At 44.5% G+C, this 24106-nt stretch overlaps 1 protein-coding gene across 3 annotated transcripts; it reads right to left on the reverse strand.

The window, feature by feature from the left end:
- Positions 1 to 116: 116 nt before the first annotated feature.
- CCN6 (cellular communication network factor 6) lies at positions 117 to 23853 on the reverse strand. 3 transcript variants are annotated; one of them, XR_008298396.1, is made up of 6 exons: positions 9961 to 10101; positions 5858 to 6100; positions 3916 to 3979; positions 2318 to 2511; positions 1710 to 1869; positions 1052 to 1251 (listed from the first exon to the last, which is right to left on the reverse strand). XR_008298396.1 is itself a non-coding variant. In XM_053222361.1 (5 exons), the coding sequence occupies exons 2-5, from the start codon at positions 10239 to 10241 to the stop codon at positions 970 to 972; spliced, it is 1023 nt and encodes a 340-aa protein (XP_053078336.1). In that variant the 5' UTR covers positions 10242 to 11563; positions 23429 to 23853; the 3' UTR covers positions 117 to 969. The 3 variants fall into 3 exon arrangements, 2 of the variants coding, with proteins under 2 accessions (XP_053078336.1, XP_014920863.1); XM_053222361.1 differs by lacking the exons at positions 1710 to 1869; positions 3916 to 3979 and adding an exon at positions 23429 to 23853 and having other exon boundaries at positions 117 to 1251; positions 9938 to 11563; XM_015065377.3 differs by lacking the exons at positions 1710 to 1869; positions 3916 to 3979 and adding an exon at positions 17143 to 17700 and having other exon boundaries at positions 117 to 1251; positions 9938 to 10235.
- Positions 23854 to 24106: the final 253 nt, after the last annotated feature.

Consider the following 24106-nt stretch of genomic DNA (forward strand, 5'->3'; position numbering starts at 1 on the left):
TTTTGCTTGTCACCATTTATATAAGCAAACAGAATGTTACTTAGCCTGATACCTTCTTCTGAACTTTGCAGCAAATGGCTGTAATAGTCTAGTGAAAGTGTTCTCATTACTATAATCTCCAGCTCTAGGTTTTAACGTTAATTTATCTTTAAATAAAATAATTTATATTTTAAGTCCATAGATAGATTTGTCATTTAAGGAAGTAATTTTTAGGGACAATTTTCAAGCCAGAATAATCCATTGTGTGCTTTTCTTTAGTGTTATATTCTTAAGTTTCTTTCCTTTTCAAAGTAAGGATACTGCTTTAGATCTTTATCTTGGAAATTTAATTTTTTACATTATTTGGTATATAAACTTTTAGATTACAGTTGTCTACAGTTGTTAACAATGGCCAACGAAGTTCTACTTTCTCCTTCCAAAAGAAACCTTAATAAACTCATATTCAGGATAGGGCAATGGAAGCTATAAATATATTTACAGTTTAATCTTACTCCTTTTTAAGAATTAACCTAGAATCTTGCTCACCATGTAATGATTATCATCTGACTGGATCCTAGGCTACACTGTCAAAGTACACAAAGTTTTAAAGGCTAGTTTTAAGAGTTTTAAACTTTTTACTCATCTTCAACAAAGTATTCCAGATTACTTTATAGAATGAAATGTTTTCTTGTAAATTGTATAATTTTCCATTATGTATGGAATATGTAGATGGAACCAAGTATCTGCGTATTTCATAATTATACATTTTAAAGTAAGAGTTCACTTTTAAGGTTTTTAAGTTTTACATATATTTTTTTAACAAACCTTTTTAAAAGCTTCTATTGCCTTAAATACAGTCATTTGAGAATAAGTAGGCATTCTTACTGTTTTAAATCAATAAGGTAGATTTGCCACCCTTTAAAACCATTCTAATTTTATGATGTAATGACATGATTACCTAAACTTAACTTTTCCCATATAAAGTTGGTTTTATAGGATCTTGAGCTCCGAAAATGTATCTCCTGGATCTCTGCAGTTTCTTTGACATACACAAGATGTAATCCACAGCATCTTCCATTTAAATGACCCTTCATTTGGGCAATCAAATTGAATGGTAATCATTTTAGACTTGTTAGGGACACAGCATCTCTTATCCAAGCATACTCCACAGAAAGTGGGTTTGTAACTCTGAGTGCTTGAGCATCCAGAAAAGATGAATTTTTCAGCTTTGAGAAGTTGGAAAGTGGGTTGGCACGTTTTTCCTTTAGGGATCTGAAAAGGTACATAACATTAAGAAGTCATTAGAAAAGTGAAACTGTATACAGAACATTTTTATAGTACAAACACACAGGTATAATTATTTCCAGGGCATTAATATTTCTTAGTGAATCAGCACTCTCTTTTCTACCTTTGAATTCCACCCCCCACCCCCCCCACCCAGAGGTCTGTCCTCCCTGTTCTTGCTCCATCATAGGACCCACTCCCTGTTTTTGTTGCTCTCCACCCTTCATTTCCACAGTTTCCACAATGAAAATTTGTCTTATTTAATATCAAGGGCCACGTCTTATTAGATGTTTATTTACCTAAGGCTTAGCAAATTCCCTAACAAAACTCAGTTTTGAGTGGATGAATAAATATCTTAATCCGTTTAAAACTGAGTTGTCAACTTCTTAATATGGTAGGGAATAACTTGGGGATGAGAAAGGTTTTGTAGCATTTCCAAAACTTACTCTTGAGACAGTCATCTTGCCTTGTTCTAGAAGTAGGACCAGCTCTAGTTATACCAAACAATTCCGGGGTAAATATTTTATCATAGTCCTTTGGCAAGTTTACTATCTAATAAGCACAGAGCATTTTGGAAATGGTGGTTTCTCCCTCCAAGTTGGTGATCTATAACCAAGATCAGAACTCTGATGTTCATAATGTCAGTTCTTATCATTATGATACAGCAACCAAAATCTTTTACCCACTGCTTTGATTCCACTACATAAAATTAACATAGTTTTCAAAAGTTAGACTCTGAAAAGGATTTGCTTTTTAAAAGCATGCATAGTGGGTGTACCACAACAAATCAGGCTGATCAAGACCCACACTGTTAAGCTACTAGAGTATCTAGAATCAGCAGGCTAACAGTACCTCCCTGCTTGGTAAGATTTCCCCCCATGAAATGCAATTAGATTAATACTTGCTTTCCTCCCAAATAGTTTGACTTTAAGAGTTACAATGAGGTGATTTTATTTTTACAAGAATCGCATACTGTCTATCCCTCTAAAACACGTACTTTTCAGGAGTCTCTTAATACTGAATTACAATGAAACTAAATCTGATTAAATTTTACCTTTATTCTCTTTGATATGTTACTGTCACAGGGTTGGATATAACACAGTCTTTTCTCTTTTCTCATTTCACAGTTGCTATTTTCATTGGTCACCCTATCAGATATTCCCATCCCACAGGTTCTGGAGCAAGGGGTCCACTTTGTTGCTTGCACAAGACATTTTCTTTTCCAAATAAGTGGGAGATTCCTATAAGCTAAAATAAAGGGGGAAAAGTACATGTGTATACATAATTATGTACTCACACAGATAGACAACTTTTAATAATTATTTTTAAGCTAATAGTAAATAGATCAGAACTTTTCCTTTTATGCAGTGTAACTCAGAATAAAATAAACTTGCAGTCTAATTCATCATGCTCTCTCCTACTTTCAAATTACCTTTTTTTTTTTTTTTAATGTTTATTTATTTTCGATAGAGAAAGAGAATGTGAGCCGGGAGGGTCAGAGAGAGAGGGAGACACAGAATCCGAAGCAGGCTGCAGGCTCTGAGCTGTCAGCACAGAGCCTGATGCGGGTCTTGAACTCACAAACTGTGAGATCATGACCTGAGCTGAAGTTGGACGCCCAACCGACTGAGCCACCCAGGTGTCCCCAAATTACCTTTTAGCCAAATGTTACAGTACAGTTTCTTAGGAAGAATAAAGATAATTTATCTTTGAAAATCTGAGTAAATGTATCCATTTGCTTCTGCTTACTAGCTCATTCTCTTAGTACTAAACTACTTGCCTCTTGCTAGATATTATTTTCAAAAATGAAATAGACATTAGTAGGATTAAGAAATTCAAGGTATTAGAATGATGTCTTAATGTTAACTTTCATGGCATGCTAAAATCTAAAATACAAAAGTTATGTTTGAGAATAAACTATTAAGGCCAGTTATTTTTCCTCTACTTGTTTTAATCTGGTCTTTTAGAAAATTCTCTACATTATATTGAACTAATCAAAATAACCATATACTAAGTCATAGTGAGTGTGTAATCTATTCTGTTCATTCAGCTTAATTGCTACATTCCCTGTGGTATCAGGCCCATGGTATTCTTTCCATTGGCCAGCCATTTCAAATCACTTATAGAAAGAAATGGCAAAGGAAAAGAGATCTATGGGCGGGTGGGTAATTTGCTGGACAGATGGAGCCCCTCCACTGATTGATGCTTAGCAGAAGGGAGGGGAAGGGGGGGGTGAATAATGAGAATATAATGAGTGCATAATAATTCCTCCATCGTATAAATCCACTGGGAGCTTCTTGTTCTGCTCATGAATGAGGCCATTGGTTCATTTTAAACACTACATTTTAGTTGTCTCAAAGCATTTCCTTAAGGTTAATGTGCATCCTAAAACAGATACTTGGAATAAGGTTGTGATTTGAGTCTGCAGTTGAATATAGCAAAATTCTGGCTATATTACTTCAAAATGGAAATTTAAAACTCTGAAAAGATGCCCCCCTCCCCGCAACTACCTTCTTGATAGGAAATATCAGTCACTTTGAAGTGTGTGCCGTCTTCAAATAAATGATACTTTACTGCTTTCAGTGTTATTAACGGTAGGATGTTGCAATTGCACAAGGAACTGAGGGAGAGGAAGCACAAACATGAAGATACCTGGAAGGTAGGCAACAGTTTAAAGACCTCAACGCAGGAAGCAAATTAAAAGCCTGGCACGCATCTGCAATAAATAAAGGTAGGTTAGATTATCACATTACCAATAACCCCCTTAAAAAGTTAAGCCAAGAGCTGCAGTTCAGGAAGTTAACATTAAGAAGCAAGAAGACTAGAAGAGCTTTTAAAGTAAGAGTTTAGTATTTGGTGAGCAGTGAGAAAAGCATGGGGGCATTATGTCACTGCATATGCTTCATCGTGAGCGAGCAAAAGCTAGAATCCAACCGTAGGCCATCTGGAGTAAAGTATGCCCAAATACACCTTAACGTGTATATTGGTCACTGTTTGCTTTTAAAACCCAAACTGCTCTTTGGGCCCCTAACCACAGTTTCACAGGTAAGCAGAAGAGAGACGTTAGACTGAACATACACTAACATATCTAGACCTGTGGTCTCAATTACCAGAGAGCACAGTGGCAGAATTTCTCACTTTTTGTAGCAAAGCACGAGCCACTGAGACTGACCATGTAACACCCCCTCCAGCCAGGTTCCAATGATCCTCTGCAACTACTCTCCTTCCGCAAATGAGACCGACTGAACTTGATCCAAAAGGATGCCCTAGTGGAAACTTGCTGCCCTAGGGCATTTTCTCACCGGCGAGGTTCATGCGTGAGGCCCAAGAACTTAGACGGAGCCCCTCAGATCCACTTTAGAAAATCAGCTGTTCCCGGACATTTTGCAAAAAAGAACAGCTTGGCTTATAATTTTAGAGGTTTTAGAGCATTAGTGGCGTCGTGCTGTTAGCTAAATAACCAAGTATGGTAAATGCAAATTCACTACAACCTGTTCAATTATTTTCAAATTAATTGGCATGATGGAAGTCTCTGAGAATGTTCCTTTCATAGAGTTAGTTTTTTAAATATCTAAAATTCATTGCTTGATTATAGTTGCTTTTGTTAAATATCTACATAATGTAACTGAACTTAGAAGTTTTTAGCATATATAAATATTCCTCCTGTATTTCCATGGCACCTTTCATTTACTAAGCTCCAGATTTCAATAGAAAGGCATTCTTGATTTCTGGGTAAAAACACAGAGCTGTGAATAATAACCAGGCATGAATACTGACCCTTTTGAGTCCTTCCTCATCTGTGCTTCATTTGTGGGTGTTTTTGAAACTCCTGTCCCCAAAATGCCCTGGCATTTAAACAAGATGTTAACTTAAAGCAGACCAGTATGCAGTATTTATGAATATACAGACACTAACTGTAAATGGCCAAGTGCTCACGATGAGTGAGAAAGAGTCTCATTACGGGTTTCTGACTACGTACATAGCTGGGGACCCTACTTTAAAATACCTGTATGTGTGTTTATTTAGAGAGAGGTTGGTAACTGTAGAGCTGCATTTTCAGACCAAATGAAAGAATAATCGTATGTCAGCAGTTTCCTACGTTTAGAAACAATATTTACAAATTCAAAACATATTCTCAAATGTTTTTAATAAGCAGGCTTCCATTTCTGCTTTTGTCATACACAGGAGTTGCCTTTGAAAATTTTTGGAACTGGATGGGTCACACGTCTTGCCCATAATATAACACTACAAGTAAAAGTTTCTCAGGGTGCATGTGAACAATATTTGGTCAGTTTTCCTTAGAAGAGGTTGAGTGGAATGAGCCAGGGGCATAGAAGAGTTTTTCTGACCTGAGCAGAGCTTTTAAAAACTGGAATATTTTACTGGAAAAATCTAAAACATTATAAAGTTTCCTTTAGGGATACTTAGAAAACTACCTATCTGAGGCAGAGACTGAGTAAGATAGCACACCCAACCTAACTCTCAGACTGACCACTAAGCCATAAGTACTTACTGAGTACCTGTGGTACATAAAAGAAACATGAAAGAAGATCACAGGAAGCCATACATGAGAACTAAATATGCCTTTAAGCACCTGGCATTGTTTTGTAGCTTGTTGAAAGCTGTTGTTGGAACGGTCCCAGGCCACAGTTTGATTGATCAGACTTCTTTCTACCTTTAGCCCCAGAGCAGTGACTGTCAGCCGGCTTTGGTATGAACAGAGGTGTGCATCCAATGGCCCCACTCACACAGAGACAGCTGAACAGGGGATTGGGTTGAAAGACTTGGCCATTATGATAATGTACCCTGTTGAACTCACATCCCACAGCTATAAGATCTGAAAAGAGAGAAGAGCAGAATCACCAAAGAAGCCATAACTGATAATCCAGACCTCCCATTATGAATCACAGGGGTAATAGCTATCTCCTTTATGAAGTAGTGTTCTCAGCTTCTTAGGCCCCATCTGGGACTTTCTCAGAACATGTGTAAAAGCTGGAAATGAGACATTTCCATTATATTGTAAGCGATCTGCTCCAGTCAGTCACTTTCAGAATCAAGACCAAGTACAGGCCCTATTCAGGATCAGTAGGAATATCGCACTGAGACACTGATTGTAAGTCTGAGAGATGGATTGGTGGCTGGGAAGACTGAGGTTTCCCAGATGTCCAACAATAGGCAAGGATGTGTTTGTAGGAAATGAGGATACGTGAATGGCTGAAGACACCATAATTTGTTTAACTACAGTACTGCACAGCAACTGATTTTGTTGTTGTTAAGAGAATTGGAGGAAACTTTCACTCCTCTGAGAGGTATTCTTGACCTGGATCAACGGTTCTCAAAAGTGTGACCCCTCGCACCTCTTGGCGGTACCTGAGGCCCTTTCAGAGAATCCGCAAGGTCAAAACCCTTTCAGAACACTGAGATGTGCCTGACTTTTTTCACCGTGTTGGTATTTGCACTGAGGGTGTAAGAGCAATGATGGCTGAAACTGCTGCTGGAGCCTTAGCGTGAATCAAACCGTACGGGCTAGTACTGTCTTTTTCCCTGCCAATGCACTTGTACATAAATGTGCTTTCGAAAAAAAAAAGAAAATCTAGTTTTATTCAATAATGTCCTAATAACAGTAGAAATTACCAATTTTACTAAATCTTAATCACCAAATATATGTCATTTTAATATCCTGTGTGACAGAGTAGACAGTGTTACAGAGAGCATTTCTGTAGATATTGTATCGTCTTGAGAAGCACCTATTCTATTGTTTGAGTTTGGGGCTGAACGAAACCACTTTTTGAGTGAGGATTTCACCTAAAGAGATGACTGACAGATAAACCATGATTACTCAGGTATTTGGCAGACATTTTCTTGAAAATCAATGGTGAGCGTGTCACTTCAAGGGAAACACTTTTCTGGCCAATGACAGAATTCAGGCTTTCAAGCAAAAATTAGAAGTTTGGAAAATCTATATCCACCACCAAGATCTCTATAGCTACCCAATATGCAGACTTTTATGATTAGATTGGTATTGGTTAATGTGTTTTTTTAATCTTATATAAAGTGTATCAATATTTGGAACATCTACATCACCTTTTCCCAAACTAGTATTTTCCAAATAACCAATGCATGGTGTTACAAAATTATACACGAGTAAAAGACCCATTCCAACTAGGTCTTGGATAGACTAATGCATTTTGATGTCACAGACTCTGCGAAGTTCATTGATAGGGTTTCAGATTCCATGATACAGCTAATTTTCAAGAAAGTACCACTTCTAGGGGCACCTGGGCGGCTCAGTCAGTTGAGCAACCGACTTCGGTTCAGGTCATGGTCTCACGGTTTGTGAGTTCGAGCCCCGCGTCGGGCTCTGTGCTGACAGCTCAGAGCCTGGAGCCTGCTTCAGATTCTGTGTCTCCCTCTCTCTCTCTCTCTGCCCCTCCCCTGCTCATGCTCTGTCTGCTCTCTGTCTCAGAAATAAATAAACATTAAAAAAAAATTTTTTTTAAATAAAAAAGTACCACTTCTCAAGTTTTAATATCAAAAAGAATATTCACATTATCTGAAAATCCTGTTAAAGTATTCCTGTCTTTTCCAATGACTACCTATGTAAGACTGGATTTCCTTCATATATTTCAACAAAAATAACACACAGCAATAGATTGAAAACAGAAGCAGATGGGGAAATCTAGCTATCTTCTGTTCAGCTGGACATTAGAGAGGTACACAAATGTAAAACAGCTCCATTCTTCTAATTTTTTCTTTGTTTTAGAAAATAAAATATTTTCATAAATATATTATTCCTACCAAGTTGCAATGGGGTTTCTGTTTTTAAATGGATCAGTAATATTTTTAAGTTTCTAATCCATCTAAATACCAATAGAGATAACACATAAACAAAAGCTCTTTGGATATTCATTCATTTCTGAGACTAAAGGGGTCCTCAGAGCAAAGTTTAAAAATCATTGTTCTGTATCGTGGATCAGCAAATGTCCTGTAAATATCTTAGCATTTATAGACCATTGGTTTTTGTCACAACTACTGGGCTCTGCTATCATAAAGCAGCCACAGACTACGGAACTGAATAGTGTGGCTGTGTTCCAATAAAATGTGACTTACAAAAACAGGCTCTGGGCCAGATTTGGCCCCTGGGCCATAGTTTGTGACCCATTTGAGGTCATCTCCACCCCCACCCTCATGGCTATGCTCTGTTAAAATACTCATCACATTCTATGTGAAATCACTTGTGGAAAGCTCTGTCTGACACAATAAGGTTTGACTCTGTGAGGGCAGGGCCTCTATCTTTTCTTGTTTTCTTTGGGCACAGTGCCTGGCTCATTAGTGGTGGTTCACTAAGTGCTTTTTAGGATAATGAAATAATTTGCCCAGGACCATTTGGGAGAAAGGAGGATCCTGATGCCAGAGTCTGTCTGTTGACCTGTTGAATTTCCACAAATAATAGCTAACATGTCTAAGAGTCTACTGCCTGCCAGATATTCTGCTAGGTGCTTTGGGTTTTGTGTCATTATTTCATGTGTTCCTCCTAACACTTCTGTAAGAGGAAGTATGTATGACGTAACTGAGGCACAGAGAGGTTAAGCAACGTGACCTCAAGGTTGCTCAGCATATAAAGTCCAGAATTTGAACCCAGTGCCTGCATTCTTAACCAATGTAGTTTAGTGCTGACAGGGGCATCAGGCCATCAAACTTGAATGGCTCTACACACTCAGTCATACTCCAAAGGTGTGCTCGTATTCCAGGCTCGCAACAAAACCCGATAGTAATTTGCCTGCCCACACAGTCTTTTCTGTAGACTGACTAAAATGTGAAGCTAACATGGGTATCTCTCTTCCCTTAGAAATCTTAGGTTTTTTTGTTTTTTTTTTAATTGTTTAATGTTTATTCATTTTTGAGAGACAGAGCATGAGCAGGAGAAGGGCAGAGAGAAAGACACAGAATCCAAAGCAGGCTCCATGTTCTGAGCTGTCAACACAGAGACTGATGTGGGGCTCAAACCCACGGACCATGAGATCATGACTGGAGCTGAAGTCGGATGCTTAACCAACCAAGCACCCCAGGTGCCCTAGAAATCTTAGTTTTTAATCCTAGCTAAATCAGGATCCTGAGTTATTGTCAAGGTGTAGGTTTAGATGGTCTCCATCAGTCTCCAGAGTTAAAATCCATAAATCTGAGGGTCAGGTTGTGATTTGGGGTCCCGCTACCTTCCTTTTTACAAATCTGCTTCCATTTAAAAGTACAGTAACTTGATGATCATTTGGAAAGGCTAAGATTAAAGCAGGATATACATCCTTACATTTCAAGCAAGATTAGTTTTAAGTTGCGGAAAAGGGTGAATTCAGACTGAGCTTTTGACCACAGTGACAAAAGCTGTCATTTCGTGGCACTTTAAGAAGTCAGGCTCTATTTACCTAATTTCCCCTATTTTTATCACTAAAGGCAATTACCTGAGAATCACTACACGATCACGTTAGTGCAATTAACAAGAACAGGTTTCTGAACACATGGTGTCCAATATGACAAAGCCAGTCCCACCGGGGTGTGAAAACCAAACCCACCTCAAACTTAGCCAAACTAAGCTGACTATTCCAATCAACAATTACAGGGAGGGGGGAATGCTGTCTGGGCTCCACCTCTCCCGGCAGGTCCCGAAGAAGACACTTACGCGCACACACTCCAGTCTCGTACCTAGGCCCGTCTGCCGAGTAGTCACAGTACAGCCCTTTGTGCGGGTCGCAGAGGTCGGCCTCGTTGCACATGTCCCCTGCTTGTCTGGCACAGACTTTACAGCATCCGCAGCCGTCCCTCAGCAGGCTCACTCCAGGAGGGCAGCTGGGCTTCTGGCGAGGGCATTGACAGGGCCAGTGACAGAACTGTTTACGCTGGTGCACCTCCGAGGCTTCTCCAGGCCTCCCTTCAGGCGGCGTGTCTGGCGGCCCGCCGCCCTGCGCCCTGCAGCAGAACTTCATTGGATGACACAGGTGCCGTTAGAAAGCATGCCTCAAACTCATTTCGGAGATTTCTAGAAACCGAAGACTTCCCCTGAATTGGGAGATAACAGCGGGGAGCGTCGCAATATCCATCGGGAACTGTCACCATGCCTCTTTCCGTAAACCTTTCTTCACTCAGCTGCCCACACATCACTCGTTCTTCTTCCTCCTCCCTCCTCGCTGCTCCTTCTCACTCTCTAATTGGAGCCCCCTGCGGTGAACACCTCTGAAGGCTCCTCCCTCTCTCTATCGCCTGTCTCCCTCCAGCCCTGTCTTGGGAACTCAGATGCGAACTGCCCGGTCTCCACTTGGATATCTGACAGGCACAGCGAGCTCAGTGTGACCAGAACAAACTCCCAATTTCTCTTCCAAGATACCCTTCCGTGCACATCCCTGCTGAACACAGGCCAATTTCACTTTTCCAGAATACCTTGGGGTCGGGTCATTCTTGACTCTTCTCTCCCATTTTCTATACAATCCTATCAGTAAATCCTGTTGGTTACGCCTTTAAAATGTACCCAACTCTAATCAGAAATGATTAGATAGCACCCCCCCCCATCACCACCAAGCTACCATTATTTCTCACTTTAGATGATTGTAATGGTCTCCTAAAGGATCTCCTTGCTTCCCCCTTTGTCTTCTAGATTCTTCACTCAGCACAATGGTTAAAATGAAATAAGCTACAGTGCCTATAGCTAAGTTACCGCATTATACATATACTTAAAATTTGCTAAGAGAGTAGATCCTATGTTAAATGTTCTTACCGCACACACACACAAACAACAATAGAAGGGGCAGGAGAAATCTCTAGGAGGTGATGGATATGTTTAGGGCTTTGGTAGTGTTTTTGGTTTAATGAGTATATACTTATCCTGGAGCTCATCAAATGGTATACATTAAATATGTGTATCTTTTTACAATCATACTTTAATTCATGTCACTCCTTGCTCATAAGAGGTGGCTTCCTCACGGCTTCACATTTCGGTGTAAAAGCCAAATGACCCTCGAAGGCCCTGCAACCTCAGGTCCACCTGGCCTCCCCATTCTTTGAATACTCCAAGCATGTTCCTCCCACAGGTATCTTCGTGGCTCACTCTTTCAGTTGCTTAGGTCTGTGCTCAAATTTATCAGTGAGGCCCTTCTTGTCCACCCTTTGTAAAACAGACCCTGCCCCAGCCTTTTAGCCCACAGGCCTTCTTACCACCTGTCTTATTCCTATATATTCTACTTGTTTATCTTCTAAGTCACGCATCAAGAATGTGAGCTTCTTGAAAGGGCAAGCTTTTTTGCAGTCTTATTCCCTGTAATAAAATGTATGGAATGAAAGAACATGGTACCTCCTCTGTGCCAAGCGCCTTACCTAATATCATTTAGCCTTCATTAGAAGAGTATGGAGCAGTTGTCAGCCACGTGTGGTAGGCATAATAAGTGTTCCTTCAAAGATGCCTGTGTTCTAATCCCCAGAACCTGTTAAGATACTACCTTACACAGCAAAGGGGATTTTGCAGATGCAGGTAAAGGTCTTGAGATGAGAATATCCTGGATTAACCAGGTGGGCCCAATGTAACCATAAGTATCCTTCAATGGGAAAGAGGCAGGAATGTCAGAGAAGATGGGATGGAAGCAGAGGAAGGCGTGATGTCACAGCTGAAAGGCGGTCATGAGCCACGAGTGCGGGAGCCTTTAAAAGCTGCAGAAAGCAGGGGTGCCCGGGTGGCTCAGTTGGTGGAGTCGATATTCAGCTCAGGTCATGATCTCGCGGCTTGTGAGCTCAAGCCTTTGCGACGGGCTCTGTGCTGACAGCTCAGAGCCTGGAGCTTGCTTCACACCCTCTGTCTTCCTCTTTCTGCCCCTCTCCCTCCCGCTTGCTCTTTCTCTCTCTCTCTCAAAAATAAATAAAAACATTAAAAAGGAAAAAGAAGCTGCAGAAAGCAGGGGCACCTGGGTGGCTCAGTTGGTTAAGTGTCTGACTTCAGCTCAGGTCATGACCTCAAAAGCTTGAGGATTTGAGCCCTGTAAGGGACTCTGTACTGATGGCTCGGGGCCTGCTTGGGATTCTGTCTCTGTCTCCTGCCCTCTCTCCCTTTCTCTCTCTCAAAATAAGTAATTAAACTTTTTTAAAAAGCTGCCAAAGGCAAAGAACAGACTCTCTCCTAGACCCTCCAGAAGGAAGAGCCCTGCCGACCCTTGATTTTAGCCCTCTAATACCCATTTTCACACTACAGATGTCCAGAAGTGTAAAATAATAAATTTGTGTTGTTTTAAGCTGCTAAATCGGTGGTAACGGGTTACAGGAGCAGGAGGAAACCATACACCCCATTTTATAAATGAGGCCACTGAAGCTCAGATTGTTTAACCTGTCCTAAGTCCTACATCAAGCAGTAGAAGAGGGATTTAAACTAGACAGGCAGATTTCAGAGCCCGAGCTCTCAACCCTGACCTTCGCTCCTTCCCTCGTCCGGGTCCCGCCACAAGCCAGCTTTGATACTAAACAAACCCCCTAATCTTCATCTGTCTCTCCTCTCCAGCCAAGGCCTCTCCCCCTAAGCTTACAACTCATTAATTTCCCCTGGGTATATCCACTTTGCTGTCCCACGAGGATCTCACTTTCTCCTTCCCCACAACAGACTGCTCCTCACCTAGTTCCCTTTTTAGCGAATGGTGGGGCCAACCACTGAGCTCCCCAAGCCAGGAAGCTGAAAATGGACCTCACCTGCTCCTCTCCTTCATCCCTCACACCCGAAACTGACTGACTTGGGAAAGTCCAAGCTCCTAAGCACAGAATTCAGGGCCCTCCTCAATCTCCCGCATTCCTAGCATCCGTTATGTTCTGGCAAGTTCAAGTGTCGGCCGTTCCCTGAATAGCTGATGCTGTTCCATCCGGCTCTAACCTTCTTCACTGGCCCTCACTCTTCATCCAGCTCTGTTTAGCTATGGCCTTTTCCAGAAAACTTCTTACAATCTCTCCCCACCCCCCACCCCCCTCTCTTTTACATGCCCTTGAATTGAAACCATTTGTGTAAGTGTCTGTCTTTCCCACACGCTTAAAGCTACCCATCCTCGGGGACTTTGTGGTTCATTTTAATTAATACTGGCACCTAGCACAGTGCCTGGCAAGTAATTTCTATAATTAACCCTCAATTTATTTGATAGCCTGAAGGCACTTGCACTGATCCAGAAATCTAAACCTCTTTCCAAGCCAAAACATCCTACATTTAAGAGTATGAGTTTGAAATTCCACCCTTCCAACCTCAGCCCTTTTGCTTATCACTGGTAACACGAATTCCCCAGAGCAACCCTCTCAGCTACAATTCAAGCTGAAGAGACCACGTGAGGGTAGATTTTGAGGATAAACTGTGCTGGGATTCTGGAGGAGGTGGTGGCGGGGACTGGAAATACAAAAGTGGAGAAGGGAGTAGAAACAGCGTCTTCTTCTCAATTTTCCCTTGGTTCAGCCATGGTTGCCGGGGCCTTCCTGCCAGATTCACTGGCCTCCCAGCTGGGCTCATGTTCATGGAATCTCTCTGTTTTCCTCTTGCCCCCTCTCTAAGGTGTTTGACTTTTTTTTTTTTTCTTTATGCTTCACTTATTTTGGAGAGAGAGAGCATGAGGGCAGTCAGTGTAGAGCCAGATGTGGAGCTCGATCCCACGAACTGGGAGATCGTGACCTGAGCCGAAATCGAAAGTTGGAAGGATGCTTAACCAACTGAACCACCCAGGTGCCCCCTGTTTGACTCTTAATCCTCTCCTCTCCCCTGGCTTTCATGACGCCAGACCCTCCCAGGTCTACCCCTACCTCTCAATCTACTTTCTCACTCTCCTCTGCAGACTCCTATTACCCCAAATCTGACTTACACTTAGACTAACTGGTGTTCAGTGACCTTGCTGTCTTTTCTCACTCTACACAGTCTCTTGGCAATCTCCTCTACCCCCTTGCCTTCCATTTCCACCCTGTGCAAGCGTCGAAACTAAATTTCCATCCAGGAGTTCTCCACCAAGCTCTATAGCCCTACAGCTGACTACCTACGAAACAGTGCCACTAGAATGTTCCATGGGAAAAATTCATTCCCCAAACTCATCGTCACTGCCCCCCCCCCCCCCGCTTCTGGATAGCTTCTCCAACGTTTGGAGTCAGGATGCCGGGAATCCTCCTGGTCGTCGTCTCCCACACTTCCCATAGCCGTTCAGTGCCTAATGCGAATTGTCCTCCTATTCCTACAAGTAGCCACTCTACCCCCTTCTGCGTGGCTACTGAGTACTATTGCAATAACTTCCTAACTGGTCTTCCTCCCTCAATAAGGACTCCTCAAATGAATCTGCCATATTTCTGCTGGAAGGATCTGTTTAGAAAGCCTGTCTGATTCTACTACCCTCCTTGTACAGGGCACCAGTGGTTCCCTACTGCTACAGCATAGAGTGAAAAATTCTGAGCATGCTATCTGAAGCCTGTGCGGGTTCATGCCTTCCTCTCCAGCCTTCGCTTTCAATGCAGTCTCCTCCTCCACCTTACTGCTTACGAGCCTCACCAGGTCCCTTTCCTCCTCCATGCTTTTCCTCATGTTGCTTCCTTTCAAGGAAATGCCTACTCTCCAAACTGCCCACCTGGGAACACCTGCTTCTCTTTCCCGTCTTGAAGCATTTCTATACAATCTCTGAGGCCACAAGGTAACTGTTAAAAACCAAGGATAAAGAGAAAATCTTGAAAGTGTACTCGGAAAAGCATAACTTTACTCTGTACTTTGTAAAGAGAAGCATTACATTACATACAAGAGAATAACAACAAGAGAGAGATCTGACTTCCCATCAAAAGGAGACCAAGATACTCTTCAGTAGGTGCCTTGGATAAACTGTGATCCGGACAATGGATTATTCAGTACTAAAAAGAAATGAGCTATCAACCCATGAAAAGACACCCATATTATTAAGTGAAAGTCTACTTACTGTATGATTCCAACTATAGGATATTCTGGAAAAGGGCAAAACTACGGAGATCCTAAAAAGATCACTAGCTGCCAGGGATTGGGGGACGGGGTGGAGCACAGGATTTTTAAGGCAGCAAAAATACTCCATGATCCTGTGATGCCGGATACATGTCATCGTACATTTGTCCAAACTCCTGGGATGGGCACTACCAAACGTGAACCCCAAGGTAAACTATGGGCTTTAGGTAATATACTGATCAATGTAGGTTCATCAGTTGTAACAAAGGTACCATTCTAGTGGAGGATGTTAATAAGCGGGGAGGCCGTGCAAGTGGTAGACAGGAAATCTCTTTACCTTCCTCTCAAATTTGCTGTGACCTTAAAGCTTTTCTGGGGAAAAAAAAAAAAAATAAGCCTTTAAAAAAAAAAAAAAAGGAAGGTGGGGGGGGAGGTGGAGAATAAGACCCAATGCTGAAAGGAAAAACAAAAAAACAACTGTCAACCTGGTGTTCTATCTCCAGTGAAACCATCTTTCAAGACTCGGTGCGACAGAGAAGAAATGGAACAGAACTCTTTTGGGACACCAAAATAGGCTCTTCTGTTGCACCAGAAACAAAGGGTTTTTACACCAGCGCTGAGATTTGGTACAGCTCTGTGATCTCAGGTGACTATCATTTAATTGATCTTTAAGCCGCAATCCTCCTCTGTAAAATGGGATTAATAATAATAATAATCCACGTCGTAAGGTTATTTTGAGGATTAAGATAATGACTAAAGTACCTAGCACGGTGCTCGGCACGTAGCAGACATTCAACAAGGAGTAGGTATTATTCCTCAAAAGTTCATAATGACAAAATTAAGCAAAATAATACTTTCTTGTTGCCGTGTCTTAACCTCTTTGTGTTTGTTTTTGTTTTTTATCTTGGACACCTCTCTGTCGGGATAGGTGCTGTTCAATCCACAACAACAACAATGGGCCTTTTCTCAAGAAGGGTGGAGTGGGAGACAGCTCCGTCTCACCTCCCCTGGAGAAAATGTGCCCCTCCATATAGCAGTGGAGACAAACCACACCAGTGGCATTCTTGTTAGGATTCTTCTACAGTCTGAAATCTCCATATCCTATATAACAAATTTCAATCTCCTGCTTCCTAAAACACAATTGAGCGCCCTACTGGGCTACTGACTCCCAGACACGTCCATGTTTCCCCAACCACCGGAAGGTTTCGAAAGCTCTGTCCTCTGTGCAAGCAGTAACCTCCTCCATGTAAATAAACCCACATACACAAGTCACCCTGTTTTCATCTTCTTATTAAAAAATCCCAAGGCAACGACTTGCTCCTCTCAAATTAAATTTCCCTTTGGTCTGTTGCTTGAAACTATTCCCAAGTCTTCACGGATCGCTTCCTTTTCATGAAAAGGGAGAAACGCATGACTTGAGAAGAGACAAAGTAACAGAACATTTTAAAAATATAAATGTTTAGCCCAAGTGCTCCTTTCAAACAAGGACAGGCTTAGCTGAAGGAAGTCGTCAGAATCATTTTTTCCAGTGGCTCTCTGCACCTTTCGCACACAGCCACGGAAAGTTGAGCCCCAGCCTGGAGCCCAGATGAAGGGGCTCCTTCACCCCGGCGGCCGCCTCCAGACCACGCGGTGTGTGTCGTACCCCCCCCCCCCAAAAAAATATACACTATTCAAGTCTGGGAGCTGTTCAAACATATCGAAAGTGGATTCGGTGCCGTTACCTGAAAGGAAGAAATGTTTTCCACTTCTTTCCCGAAGCTTCTAAACTAAACACAACTTTTATTTGGAGACGAAAATGGCTCCCCGTTTGGCATGAAGTATTCCCACAAGGTATTTACCAACCCCCCCCACTCTGCCCCCATCTTCTTCCTTTTTAATTTCTGACCTGGAGAAATCTGAAACTCCTGAGGGGAAGCGGTGAGGAGGGGGGAGCTTACCTGTGCCAGAGCAGCACCCAGGAGTGTGGAAAGCAGGAGCCCCCGCATGTTCCCCAGGAACCAGCAGCAGGGAGATAGGAGGCGGCTGGGGCCCCACACAAAGCTGCCCTCTGTCTCCTCAGCGGGACACCGACCTCGTGCTCACACTCTCAGCTGGGCTTTAGCTCTCACGGAGCTGCTTTAATACCCTGTTTTCTTTCGCAGACTCTCCTCCCATTTACCTTCTCGAGGGAGGGTGGGCGTGGAGTGTCAGGAGGGTGTGAGCGCTCAGGAGGGTGTGAGCACTCTCCTCCGGGACTAAGAAGGGTAGGTCGGGTGGTAACTTTTCTTTGAGTAGCTGTTCCACCAGTTCCCAGAGATCAGAGTCTCCCCTTGGGCTAAATGGTACAGCTGGACACATTCACCTTCCTCACCCTCAGCCTCTCCATCCTAGGCTTGCCCTGCCCCAGGCCCTTTCTCTCCCAGGCCCTGGAGCACAGAGCGCTGGCCTGGTCTCTGCTCCCCCAGCCCCAACCACAGCCTGTTCTGGAGTTCTCCCTTCACAACGAAAACGGGGTGCCAAAGGCCTTCCCTGAACACCCCCCACCCCCAACGGCTCCTGATTTTCCCTCAGACGCCCCCACGGTGCCCTACACTTAACTTCATCCCCGCGCGTTCCTCACACCAGTTGGCTCAGGACTGGAAAAACTGGAGATGGAACATGGGGAGGCACCTAGAGTATCCGGCCTGAGAGAAGGCCCTCTCTGGGGCCACGGCCCCATGACAGATGAAGTCAAGTTAACCCCCATCTTTTTGGGCTAAGATAAAACAATTACGCTGTTAGCAATCACTGAACAAATTAAGATTGAAGAAAAAAATTTTGACAGGTCTGTGCCCCTCCTCCTCCTAAACCTCACCTCTGTGGTGTGTGCGGCCACCAGCCCATCTCCTCCTGTGTTCAGTTGTGTGTGACCTTTGTTCATCCCACCTTCTCAGCCTTGGTCTTGGCTTATGCATCTTGATGGGCCTCTGCATTGGGGCTTTGTCCTCTCGTGGACCCCATGTCTGGCCCACCATCCTGCCCCCATCCCAAGGCCTATCCCTGTTCTCTTTGACCCTTTACACATCCTATCTTTTCTGTTACCTGACCTCTGCTAGGTGTTCTGCTCACCTTTGTTTCGTTCAAGCAGTCACAGCTATACAAAGACTGTTGGGGTGGCAGAGTGGCTCAGTTGGTTGAACATCAGACTTCAGCTCAGGTCACGATCTCATGGTTCGTGGGTTCGAGCCCCTTGTCAGGCTCTGTGCTGACAGCTCAGAACCTGGACCCCGCTTCAGATTCTGTGTCTCCCTCTCGTTCTACTCCTCCCCCTCTCCCCCTCTCCCCCTCTCCCCCTCTCCCCCTCTCCCCCTCTCCCCCTCTCCCCCTCTCCCCCTCTCCCCCTCTCCCCCTCTCCCCCTCTCCCCCTCTCCCCCTCTCCAAAATCAAAAACATTAAGAAAAACAAAGACACAGTAAGTAAAGCCTAGTGCCAAGGGGCTGGGTAAAATCTGGGCCCTCTGCCAACAACAGGGAATCTGGGGGCTTCAGAGAGCCAGGAACTCCATAAGGTGCAAACAAACTCCACACAGATTACTAAGTAGTCAATTAAACCATAATTATAATCGCACCAAACAGCAAAGAATACCCAGTGTGGTTGTGATGTCAATTCCTTAGCTTTCCTCCCTAAGAAACAGGATTAAACCTGAGAAAGACCTAGTGAAGGAAAATGGACTGGACCAAAACAGACACAATCTATTTCTTCTATCTTTCTGGCTTAAGACTGTTTGATCTTTGAGTTCCCAGCCTCAGTGATTCATGTCCCACACTGGCCATCGGAACGGATTTTTTCTCATCTCCTAGCTGGTCCATCCAAAGCAAAGGAGCCCCGGCTGAGGACCAGCCTACTGGTCAACTCCATCCCTCCTGCCCCAGCACCCACAGTTCCGAATGTGACACTGCCCCTATCTGTGCATGCTCCTCCCATTCGCTCTCTGTGAAATTCTGAAAGCAGCTGCCATCTTTCTGGAAATGTCTTCCCTCCCTCTGTAATCTCTCTGCACAGGGCAGGGGAAGGCATCCTACTCACTATCCTTGCGTCTTGGGAGGAAAGGAACATCTTGGCTGATAACTAACTTTGAGCCCCCTCCCCCACTGAAGTGTACAGAATTGATTGGTTCGCGGTTACTCACACGTTTACATGTCCCCAGCCGTGGGCATGCATCTAGTTAACTATTTCAAGCCTACTACAGGTGGACTAAGGGAATATGACATTTTTAGAGGTTGGGGCTATCCTCTTCGACTTCCGACAATAAGAGCTACCGTGGGGTGCATCCTGTACCGAGCACTTTCCTTTATTATCTCATCTAACAAAATGCTCATCCGTCCAGGAGCCCGATGCACAAGCTTGGGATGTGCATTCAAACGGACATGGTGCTGAGCAGAGCTAATATTTGCATCATGTTTTATGATTTACAAGGAAGTTTCACATTATTATCTTTATTAATTTCACAGCTCAGTGAGGTAGGCAAAAGCAGTATTAACCTCCCTCATTTGACATAGTAAAAACTTGAAGTTAAGTGATTGTACTTGGTCAATAAAACACACTTAATCCCTGCCCTCTAGAGCTATATATAATCTACTGGGAGAGAAGTCGCCAAACACACACACAAAGTATCCATAACTAAAAACTGAGTAAAGGCTAGTAACAAAGAACAAGAGAGTCCAAGAAAGAATGACAGGGAGGAGCTAATTGAGACCAGGGAGCAGAGAGGACATCTCTGAGGAAATGGCACTTAGAGAGTTGAGAGCTGAAGCCGGCTGGAGAGCTGGGGAAGACTCCGGCTCCAGTGCTCTTTCCACCGGCAAAATGTTCATCTCTGATGGTGACGACCTGCATCTGCTAAGAGCACAGCCCACTTGCCCTTCCCACCAGATTCCCCAAATCATGCTATCAGGAGCATCATCACAACTAGAACATTCCCTTCCCCTGGGACGATCAGCCGCCCAGACAGGCAAAGGTCCAAACCCACACCTTCTTCCTTTCTCCCCTCCCGTGGCAGTTGTGGGAAGGAGACCCTATTGGTTACAGGAACACGCTGAAAGTGCGCTGCGAGGGAGTGTCCGCGTTCGCATGGGTGAAACGAGATGGAATGTAACCACTAACAGTGAGGGCTCAGGGGTCCCTTCATTGTGCTGGGGGCTGTGTACGCACTGACTCGCTTGATGCTCAAGGCAACACCGCAGGATGGGTACATCTTTTGTTTGGCTTCTGAGGAGGCCACGAGCAAGGCCACATGGCCGCTCAGGCCATAGCAGTGACAGCCTCAAAGCCCAGAGGGACTCGGTGTTCAACGGTGCTTTCTGGAAGCTGACCCAGGGCTCGGGCTCTGCAATCAGCCAGCGTTCTGGAGACGTCTGCGCGCCTGCAAAGCCTCCAGTGCGCGCGCAGACCTGGAGCATCGGGGTGTGTGGGCGGGGAGCTCGGAAAGCGAAGACCAGGGGCCTGGCCTCTTTCCTGGGCACCAGCGAGGCCTCCTGGCTTGTTTCTCAGCCTCTGATGGTGTCTGCGCAAAGAACGCACTAATGATAGCTCGGAATAAATCTCTTTCCAGATGGAGAGGAGACGGGGCGGGGGCGGGGCGGGGGCGGGGGGTGGTTCAGAGCCTGCTTTAATTTTAATTCTAATTTTAATTAAAGTTTAATCAATTTAATTTAATAAGTGGTTAATTTTAATTTGAAGAAAATGAAGAAATGGACGTTTCCTACACTCCCCTACATGACTTGTAGAGTCCGTCATGCTTGCTACAAACCCTCTAAGTCTCTCAAGATTGCTATACTCCCTGACTGGGTTCTCTTCCCTGAAAATTCACAGGCCTCAGAACCAAAATGGAAGCTGGGGACCTCTGTACCACCGCCTCTGGTTCACTGCCCTCTCCCAGCAGGGCCTGCAACCCGATCGCTAATAATTCAGTAATTTTTCCAGCCAGATTGCTACTGCAGGCATAACAGTGCGGAAGGACATGCACATGGCAGGTGTTCAATGAACATTTGTTGGTCATTTAAAAGGACTCCTTTTAAGGGGCGCCTGGGTGGCTCAGTAGGTTGAGTGTCCGACTTCAGCTCAGGTCATGATCTCGAGGTGAGTTCGAGCCCCGTGTTGGGCTCTGTGCTGACAGCTCAGAGCCTGGAGCCTGCTTTGGATTCTGTGTTTCCCTCTCTCCCTGCCCCTCCCCCGTTCATGCTCTCTGTGTCAAAAATAAATAAACATTAAAAGGACTCCTTTTAAAATCACACTCTTACTACCATAGCGAAGCACGACTATCATGTTGTATACATGTATTCACTGCATCTTTTTATGCTCCTTTTCTATTACTAATTATTGCACTTCTTACCTTTTCCTACATGTCTTCATCTTTTTTTTAATGCTCACTAGTTTTTGAGAGGGCACAAGTTGGGGAGGGGCAGAGAGAGAGGGAGACAGAGGATTTGAAGCAGGCTCTGTGCTGACAGCAGCCAGCCCGACGTGGGGCTTGAACTCACAAACCGCGAGATCTTGCCCTGAGCTGAAACCAAGAGTCAAATGCTTAACCGATTGAGCCACCCAGGTGCCCCTCTCCTTTTTTTTTTTATTTTTTTATTTTTAAGTTTGTTCGTTTGTTTTGAAAGAGAAAGCAAAAGTGAGGCAGGGGCAGGGAGAGAAGGTGAAAGAGAATCCCAAGCAGTCTCTGAGCTGACAGCACAGAGCCCAATGTGGGGCTCGAACCCACAAACCATGAGATCATGACCTGAGCCCAACTCGGAGGCTTAACTGAGACACCCATGCGCCCCCTTTTATGTCTTCATCTTAAACGTATCCCAATCTTTTTACAAAGCTCCAGCCTCAAGACTGCGCCGTGATTTTTGTGGCACAGCCTGAGAGAGCAGGTGTATTTTCACTGCTTCCTCCACTAACCTGCGCGAGCCTGGTCTACCAACACCTGTGCATTCTGTTCTCTGAGTGGCTGCCCTATGCTAAGGCACTGTCAGCGGCCCCCTCCCGTCCAGCTTTTAGCGAACCATATCCAAGAACAAGCAGCCCCTAACAACCACAAAACACCTGGCCCTGCCATCTGCGTGAGGGCTCACAGCAGCGTCTTTAGAAAAGAAGCAGGTGCCCTCGCCTCATTCCCAGGGCATCAAAAAGTGACGCTGGGGCCTAAGGAAAACAAGACCAAATACCTCAGAGGGATCTAATTCTCTTTGTCACGTGGCCGTGTTAGTCCGGTTTGCGTGGGAAAGAGGGTTGAGTTAATTGGAGGCAGGCACCAAGGATGCCACATGAGAAGCAGGAGAGGAGAGAAGGCGAGGATGGGGTTCTTTCCCCTATTTCCAAATGTGGGTGGAGCTCCTCTTTCAGAGAAGAGCAGCATGCACAACGTGGTATGGCATTCCTGATCTTAAAAATGATTGCAGGTGGGAATCCTAATCCAATGAAAGGGCAGGCCCCTTGGCCAGGTGACAGGCAGGCTGGACTTAGAGCCAGAAGACCCCAGTTCACATCCAAGTTCTGCTACTTATTAGCTCACTGACCTTAGACAGCCTTCCCCCAACCCCTCTTCTGGGCTTCTTAACCCCCCTGTTTCATCCTCAATACTGTGCCAGATTTACCTCCTTAAAAACAAATTTGACCATGTGACTCTCCTACTCAAAACCTTTCTTTCAGGGCGCCCGGCTGGCTGAGTAGGTGGAGCATGGGACTCTTGATCTTGCGGTTGTGGGTTTGGGCCCCATGCTGGGTGTAGAGACTACTTAAAAAGAAAATCGGAAAGGAAGGGAAGGAAGGGAAGAAAGGAAGGAAGAAGAGAAACCTTTCTTTCACTCCCCCTTGCATACAGGAGGAAATCCAGCTCCTGGGTAACACGGTAGAGGCCCTCTGTGTTACAACAAGCTCCCGTTGGGCCTGTCCCCTCCTCACCCCTGTGCTCTAGGGGCACAAAACTGTGCTGTGAGCTTTCCCCTCCACGCCCCCAGCCTCTTGCCTTTTCTTATGCTGCCCTACCGGGAGAACCTGCCTACCATCTGCTGGTCTGGTGAACCATTTGCATAAGTGACTTTCCCCTGAGAAGCCATCCCAATCAGCACCCCAAAGTTCCTCAAACCTTTTGTGCACCACCCCTGGGCCTGTACTGCAATCATCTGTTTCCCTATAGGGATGTCAGATTTAGCTAATAAAAATGATAATAGGATGCCCGCTTAAAAATTTCAACTATATATGGGACATACTTACACAAAAAATGTTGTTCGTGGTTGACCAGAAGTTCAAATTTAACTGGGTGTATGCTTACACGGATTTTTCCCTTCGAGGCTGTGTCACGTGAAAGTGAAGACTGATGAGACTCCTCGGCATAGCCCTGGTACCACCCCAAATGACTGGCAGATGCTTGCTAGCCATTATTCAAGTTTACACGATTGGAACTTGGAATTTCTAGGCTTAAAATTATTCACCTTGCAGGCAAACTAATAAGCCGTACGCTCGATTTTTCTTTGCGTTTTTAAATTCGATCCCCTCTTGAAGGCTACGCGTTGCCCCACGCACCACCTAGATGGCAGTGTTTGACCTTCCAGGGCCAACCTGCAATGAGCACGGACGGACTCTAGATGGCGCAGTGGGCTAACGCAGCAGCCTCCCCGCGCGCGCTGCGGGCGCCGTGGAGGAAGAAGGCGCGGCTGTGCCGCAGAGCCCTGCATTATTGATTGTGACGCTGCCGCAGAGGTGGGAGGAGCCCGCAGCCATCTCGCCAAGGCTGCCGCATCGTCTACGTCCCTTCAAGAACGCTCTTCCCTCCCTACAAAAAGTCGTGTAATGTGCGAGGAGCGAGCTCTCTGTAGCACGCACGTTATTGTTCCATTCATTGCAAGATGGACCCTTTCGTTAGTCAGAACCATTTTGATTTCGCATTGTCAC

The sequence above is a fragment of the Acinonyx jubatus genome, chromosome B2, assembly GCF_027475565.1.
Source record: "Acinonyx jubatus isolate Ajub_Pintada_27869175 chromosome B2, VMU_Ajub_asm_v1.0, whole genome shotgun sequence".
NCBI lineage: Eukaryota > Metazoa > Chordata > Mammalia > Carnivora > Felidae > Acinonyx > Acinonyx jubatus.